Source organism: Brassica oleracea, chromosome C3, assembly GCF_000695525.1.
Source record: "Brassica oleracea var. oleracea cultivar TO1000 chromosome C3, BOL, whole genome shotgun sequence".
NCBI classification, from domain to species: domain Eukaryota; kingdom Viridiplantae; phylum Streptophyta; class Magnoliopsida; order Brassicales; family Brassicaceae; genus Brassica; species Brassica oleracea.
Window position 1 is genome coordinate 41,491,442 of NC_027750.1, and position 8,352 is coordinate 41,499,793.

At 32.1% G+C, this 8,352-nt stretch overlaps 1 protein-coding gene across 1 annotated transcript; it reads left to right on the forward strand.

The window, feature by feature from the left end:
• Positions 1-5,939: 5,939 nt before the first annotated feature.
• LOC106329412 lies at positions 5,940-6,546 on the forward strand. Its single transcript, XM_013768060.1, has one exon. The coding sequence runs from the start codon at positions 6,135-6,137 to the stop codon at positions 6,444-6,446; it is 312 nt and encodes a 103-aa protein (XP_013623514.1). The 5' UTR covers positions 5,940-6,134; the 3' UTR covers positions 6,447-6,546.
• The last annotated feature ends 1,806 nt before the right edge of the window (positions 6,547-8,352 follow it).

The following is an 8,352-nucleotide window of genomic DNA, read 5'->3' on the forward strand; positions in this document are numbered from 1 at the left end:
GAAACTCAAGAAAGCACACTTTGTCTCTAACATGGTGGCAAAACTTATATAATTAGGTTAAAACTCGCCAGGGGTAATCTTGTAAATTGGTGAAGACTTGGGCTCTAAGTCGGCTGTGACCAAACGGGCTTTCTGCGCTCTTCGCTGTCGATCGATGTTCTGATGTGAACATCGATCGATATTTGTTCCTCAATATTGATCGATGGTCGAGCTCGATGGTTATCTCGGGTGCTTGCTCCAAATATCTCCAAAATGCTACAAAATCCTCACTTATCTCCAAATCACCTCTGATCTTATAAATATAATAAATAGACTCTATAATATACTCCATTTGTTTCATTATAAGTGTCTTTTTAGGTTTCGGCACACGGATTAAGGAAACAATTAATTTTGTACATTTCCTATAAAAAACACTATTACCTATACACCTAGCCATATTTCAACCAATAGAATAATAAATTTTGCATAAAATTAATAAATTTTGCATTAAAAATCGAAAACGGCACTTATTTTGTAACGAAAAAAAATCTCTAAAACGACACTTAATATGAAACAGAGGGAGTAATAATTAGTAGTAAAAACACCTATAAACCATGGGTGAAAGTGAGTCAAATCCATGGTCTATCATGCAACTCCGGGTCCTGGCTTCCAGGTTCGAACTTCCGAGTTTTGGTTTCCAGGTTCCGGGTTCCGATTTCCAGGTTCCGGGTCAGGTAATTCTTTCTACCCAAGGATAAATGGAATTTTTTCTTAAACTAAGGTAATGAACGTAGTTAGTAATGAATCTTCCTAAATCTACCGGAATAAAGAAGTATTCTAATCTCTATGGGTTTTAATGTCAAAAGGACATTATATTACTCAACTTGAGGTTATCTATGCTTATCTCCAAATAATGGCAATATTATATTATCTAAAAATATAGTGAATATTTCCAAATTGTAAGGCAATGAAAGTGAACGGCGGTTTTAACTATAGTAGTGCAGTATTTGTATATTCTGCAGTTGTGTCACTAACCAGTGGTACTTACTGAAGTGTTCTGCGTTATAGAACTTTTTAACTAAAATGAAATTTGAAAGTGTGTTATTTAGGTTGTGATTGGTGACTTATGGATCGCGAAATTTAGAATGTAATTTTAAAAGAGTGTGCATTCACCAATCACCATTTTGGTGTAGAAAAGCTTTTTTATTATTCTAAAAAGTTAAAACCGTTAGCACATTCCGAAGCATTAGAAACACAAAGAGAATAAGAAAACACACTTCAGTTTTGGCTTTCAGATAAAATTATGTGGTCTAGTAAAAACACCTTTACACAGTAAATAATAGCCAAATTTTTATTTTAATAAGTATACTTTTACCTATATATTTGCTAGGTATACGTGAAATAACTTAAGGGAAAATACACATTTTTGTATTTGTGACAACAATTTTTGTATTTGTGACAACAATGTAAATAGTTTGATAAGGACATTTTCTCACTAGGGTTTTCAAGATTAAAATAATTAAAACAAAACAAGAAAAAGTGGAAGAGAGTGACAAATCTTAAGAACTATTTCTATGCGAAAATACTTTTAAAGAAAGTTGAGAGACCTCTTTCACTACATGTCTTATTCCTATTTGTTAGGAAAAATTAAAGAAAAAATGATTGATGACTATGTGAATATTTTACCACATGGCTAGCCATGTAAACTGAACTAATGTATACCTAAATGCACGAAGTATATGTTATGCATGGTAACATTTCCTCACCTTAGTGATATTATATTGTTAATATCACGAGCTTAATTTCATTAATCCAAAAAGTGACATGCATTTCGGAGACGTTAACTAAGCTTAATTCTCTCGTCGATCAATTAAAATTTGACCCACTCGACCATATTTTAACTAAAGTTTTACCCGACCCAGCGCAGTAAACCAAAATGAAATTTGACTACACAAATTTAAAATCGAACCAAGAAAAAGTTAAATGCCGGGGACGTCATCTCTTCTGTCGCGACAAAGGAGGAAAACCTAAGAAATTAGGGTTTCGATTCAAATCGGTGAGAGAGAAATGAAGTTGGTCAAATAGTGTGGGGTTATTGACCAAAATGGAGAGAGGAATGAGTTAATCGATTTCAGGATTCATTAACTCCTCTCTCTTTCGATTTAGTCAATAGCCCCACACGATTTCACCAAGTTCATTTCTCTCTCACCGATTTGAATCAAAACTCTAGTTTTTTAGATTTTTCTCCTTTGTCGCTTCGAAAGTCAACGTCCCCAATATGTATAACTTTGTCTTGGGGCAGTTTTAAAACCAAATTTAATTTTGTTTTAAATGATGGGTTAGGTCAAATTTTAGTTAAATTACCATAGGTTGGGTCAGATTTTAATTGATAAACTTGAGAATTAAACATAGTTACGTCTCCAACATCCATATCAATTTTAGGATTAATGTAATTATGCTTGTGATATTAACTACATAACTGCCTTGCAAGGCTAGCCCGTGTAGCGGAAGAGCTTTCATCCTTCAATGAATCCAGTGTAGGTAGCTAAGTATCCCAGCCGTATGTGATCTTCTCAAGGCCAGTCTCCGAATTTCTCACATGCTGCTATTATTTGTTCAATACTTAGACCGGCATCGACACATACACCCATCGTCTTCCAGAAATGTACCATCTCCTCCGTAATCTCACATGTCGGATTTTCCAGGTTTTCAAAGTATTCGCAGTGAAAAACTCTATCAGGGAAACAATCAATGGCTGTGGACCAATGAGACTCCAAAACTCATACTTCTTCTTGATGTCAAGCTGAAAACAAAGCATAAAATGAACCAGCCTTGATGCCCAATCAAACTTTAGCTCCTTGAACTTGATGAACACTCCCAACCTTGAGGTCTTGAGCTCCTCTCATTCAACATTATGTAGAACCGCTTTTATAGAATAAAGCAAATTCGCGTCATCAGTAAGATACACAATGCTTTTGGTTAAGAGCTCTCCGCCTATGGTAAATATCCTCTTCGGGAGTTCTGGTAAATCCATTTTTTGTCTGAAAATAATGAAAAATTAACATCTCAAAATACAAACCAACAAAACAGGAGAATTCTAGTAACTTCATGGAAAACTTCGTAAGAATTCTAGTAACTTCATGGAAAAATTCGTAAGAATTCTTCTAAGGAGTTTTCCAGTGAACCCTAAAAAAATAGAACAATTATATAACTTAAAATCGTCTTAGATTAATAACACCTAACTAGATTTTAACCCATGCTTTTAAAGCGCATGGTTAAATTTTGGTTGATTAAAGAGCTAACATGTTTGTTAATTCATAGAATGACTGATCTATTTGTTCAACCCGTTTTGTAGTCGACAATCACATTTTATGAAATCATCGGCAAAAGTTGTAGTCGTAAAAAATGTGTATCCATTAATTTCAGGTCTGTTTAGAAAAATCTATAACATTTGAAAGTTTTAAATAAAATAATTAGGATTTATTTACAATTGTAGTCTTGTGAGCACATATATTTAAGGAGATTTATGCCGATCTAGAAAACTTTTATTTTTGTGAATTTAAAATGTATTTTGATATTATGAGTAGCTGTAATATTTGTTAAATATTTTTTCAAATATTAAAAATTTGTGTAGAACATGTGATATGTGTGCTTTTCTGATTTAAAGTGAAAACTAAAATTTATGTGATGATCTTTTTTTTAAATGATAATGTCTACTACACATACAGATATTTTAAAATATTGAAAATCTTTTCCACAATAAATTTAAAAAGGTAATTTTAATTTCATGTTTAATTTTTATCTAATACCAGAATATATTTAAAACAGTACAATTTAGATATGAATTCTATAATTTAAGAATATATCAAATCAAAATTTTATTATACTATAGTTTGTTTTACTACATTTTATAATCGTATCTAAAATTTTGGTTAATATTTCTTCATTATAATAATTTTATCTCATAGCTAAGATTATAATATAAAGTGACAATTCTATTACATATTTTATTTCTTATTGTACTATTCGATTATACTATAAAGTAAAAATATTATAAGTATTTTATTTATTTTCCTAACGTAAGTATTTTATTTGATGTATAAGTTAATAATAGGCAATCTGTTTGTACTTATTTTAAGTACCTTATATGTATAAGTAATCTACGTCAAAGAAAAAAAAGTAACTTTCTTTTTCCTACGAGTAATAAATATGACTAAAATTCATACCCGCATCATATCTATTTAGTTAGATAATTTAAGATTTAGAATATATTGATATTTAGTTATTTAAGAAAAACAAATCAAGAATATTTCTAAAAAAATCTTCCTTTTTAGTTATATTTATTTCGTGGAGTTGTTTAGGAATATTGTTGTTTAATTTAAATAAATAATAAATATAATTTAAATTAAAAGGCAGGCACTCTTGTAAATACTTTGAAAAACTAAAGAAATGTCAAAAAATGTACTTCAATTTTAATATTATAGATTAGATATGAAGAGAAAATCTAATAAATAGAGATCTAAAGAAAACCTCAAATAAATCAAACAAAATCTAGAACTTGTAGTCGAAAGTGGAGGAGTTATGGTCCGAAGCAGAGGAGTTAAGGTTCACAGACAACATCAACAGTTATAGATCTACAAAATTGAATGGATATAAGACAAATAACAACGTTTAGGGTTTATAGTGGCTGTACGGGTCGTCTAAAGTTAAACCCTGATAAATCAACAAGAAAGATGAATAACTTACCATCGGCGGACACCAACGACAACGTTTAGCTTTCAGATCTGAAATAAGGATGTGGGTTAATTTAAGATACTAAAATACTCTTCGACCACAAAGGAAGAACGATTACCAATGGTGAAGACGACAAATAACAAAGGTTTCGAAATCGCCTCGTTTCACCAAAATCGCCTTTTAAAACGCTTATGGAGAGAAAATGCTAGGATTTCTTTGGTTTTTACCGATAAAAAGTGAAAATATATATTTATATTGCCGGTAACTAATCTTCTTTGGTTTAATTCAATTTGGTTTAAGTTCTTTATGTTAAAATTGAAGGTAAAAATATAAAATTTGGTTTAATTTCACGTAAAACGTAAAAGATTTCCCAAGGAATCCTAAAATTGTTTAATTAACTAAATAGCAACAAACACTTCATTTGGAATAAAATCAATTTAAAAAATATTTGAAATATACAAAATTAAAAACATATATGTCTAAATTTCAAGTTATTTTAAGATTAATCTAACCCTAAAATACAAACAATACTAGAACATATATGTTACCAAATCCTAAACCAACAATAACCATGACTTACAATCTATATTCATTCATCTGTGTTGAAAAGAGTTCCATTTTACAAAATCTAAATTTATATAATTTATAATTGTTTATAATTACATGATTTCAATTTATTTTTCATCAAAATACTTGTTATAAAATTTATAAATTAATTTTAAGAATAAATTTACGAGAATAAGTCAAAGAAGACTTCATTAACTAAAAAAATTATTATTTTTTGTTTGGTACTAAGGAGTTGGTTGTAATTTTACTACTATATGTTATTTTGAGTTTGATTGAATTTTAAGTATACTTTTGCATTTAAAATCAAGCTTTTAATCATTTTGACAAATTTACATAGTATTAATATACATTTAATAAAATTTGTAAGAGATGATTCAACTTAGCAAAATTACACATGAAAAAGTTATGAATTATGTTTTAATACATAAGGATTTTGTTATAAAATAAATTTTCAATTTCACCTTTTAAGAGTAAAAAAGTTATTTATTCTAAAAATAAAGTAATTATATTAACTATTTGTTGCTATTTATTTTATAATTTTACTCTGAAATAAAATATATTTATGAAACACAATTTTATTTTGGATGTACTCTATTTTCTAAGATGCTCTGTATTAAACCAAAAAAAAAGTCTCCTTTTTTGAAAAAATAAAACATAGAACTGCATCGATCCAAGAAAAATATGTGAAGAGAAAGGAGAAAGAAGATAAGACACCTGTGGAGAGCTTGTGCCAAAAAGATCCGACGGCTCAGATTCACCAAACCTCACTATAATCGCTTCGTAAGCCACACGAAGGCATACGCATTTACACAGACACAATCCCGAGAAAGAGAGATCGAAAGGAGATAACAAGAATGGTTTCTTCGCTTCTTATGTCGTTTGCTCCGGCCACCGTGAGGGCTTACGCCACAACCGCAAAAGGAGCTTCAGGCGGCGCCAAGGAGGAGAAGAATCCCCTCGACTTTGTGCTGGGCTATTTGACAAAGCAAGATCAGTTCTACGAGACTGATCCAATCCTCAAGAAGGTGGAGAAGGAACAAGGCACCACTGGAGGCAGAGGAACCGTTCGCGGCGGTGGTAAAAGCGCTGCTCCGGTGCCTGTGGCGGCAAAGAAGAACGATGGTGGTGGGTTCGGCGGCTTAGCTGGCCTCTTCAACAAAAAATGAATGTAAATCTGCATTATCTATTTGCTTCTGTGTTGTTTATTCTCTATACATTCTTCAGATTTCAGCTATATATATATAAACTGCTCTTTTCTTCATCTTATCGACAAGCTATCAACGGAATGGTATCCCAAAATAGTTCTTTAGATGTGGATTCAAGTGTTGCTTGCATGCTGGAACCATTCTTGATATGCATAGGCAATGGTTATAATTACGAGATCATTGTAGCTGTTAACAGGAGCTAGCTCTTGCCGGGAACAAAGCCTCTTGCTTTACTTTGACAAAGACTACGAGTCCTTCAGGTGCGATCACCATACTTAACCGCTTCTTCAAATCTTCGCTTCTACTTTATCGGTGAGCAAGTTAGCAGATCAACCAAACTCAAGCCAAGCTTTTAGGGATGATATCTTATTCAGTGTCTTACACTTTAGGGATGAAAGTAAATAAACTTATACTATCTGGTAACAATTGCCTTCATGTTGAGCACCAAGCGCTTCCAATACATCTAAGATTAGTTCGTAAAACACACAGTACAAGTGCAAGTGTGCAACATCAAGAGCAGGTTGTAACAGATCTGTCACTTCGCGTTGAACAACATCAATTAGTTTCCCCTATGTTGACTTGTAGGTTACTAATTGCCTTCATTCAAGAGACACCATAGAAACCCAGCTAAGTGCAACGTAAAATGACGTTACCTGATCTCTTCCCCATGGTGAGCCTCCTGTTTCGTCATTCCCACCACCAGAAAGTTTTGACACAGACACAGGTTCCATTTCTGGCTGAGACCAAATAGAGAGCTACTGCTTTGTATGCCATTTTAGTTCCTCGCCTGGTATCGCCAATTGCACTTGTTGATACACTCCCCAATATACGACTTCTTCAGCTGCATGACCTCCAAGAAGGGTAGTAATACGATCCAGAAGGTTTAATTTAGGTCGTCAGGTTCTAAAGATGTAGAGGGAGGAGCAGGTTAACACAAGCATTGACTCAATGAGGCGGGAACAAGTTGAGCAAAGTCATAGACTGAGAGAGAGGCTTTGCGAATATGTTTTCATTTACAGTCAAAAGTAGGCATGGACATATTTATCCGAAAACCAAACAAAGAAACAAAGTTTAATTTGGGTTTGGATCCTGTCATTTATTTGAGCAGATCTTATATCTATAGAACCAAAAAACCAAAACCAAATTTCTATAATATAGTTTATATACTTATAAATATTAATTATATTTAGTTTTAAAATAATCAAATAATATTAAAAATATCTTTTCTAAACTCAAATACCCAAAAATCGAATTACCAGAATAATTTTCATCTGAAATAATTAAAATTATTCGAGAACCCGTAAAACTAAGATATTTAATCCGAAAAGTCCAAAGTTTTTGACATTCAACCCAAATTAACCGAAAACCCGAACCGAATGGTATCTAAACTTACCTCAGATATTAGTCAGTTTCCTACTTTGTTACCCAAACCAAACCGAAAACCAAAATAAGCGAACCAGAACCAAAACCAAACCAAATTTTCTAAATACATGAACATATTCTGAACATCTAGAATCAAAAATTGGATTATATCGTATTTTCACTCAGTACCATTTATAATATCAAATTGCGGTTACCATTCATACTCTAAATGGTAATTTTGACAAATGTCGTGAAAACCATGAACCACACTATTTCTAAATTTTTTATATTGTCGAGAACTATTATTTAGCAAATGAGTTCTGAGCAAAGTGAAATTCGTCTGACCCAGCATGTTATCCTCCTCTGTAAAAAAGAATACAGCATGTGGTCCTCCATGATTCCGAACCAGCTAAGCCAACAAATCTGCTTGCCCCTCCTACCTATGTGCTCTCCTCTTTCCTTTTATTTTTGGGAAAATTGGCAATATAGAACAAAACAACTATAG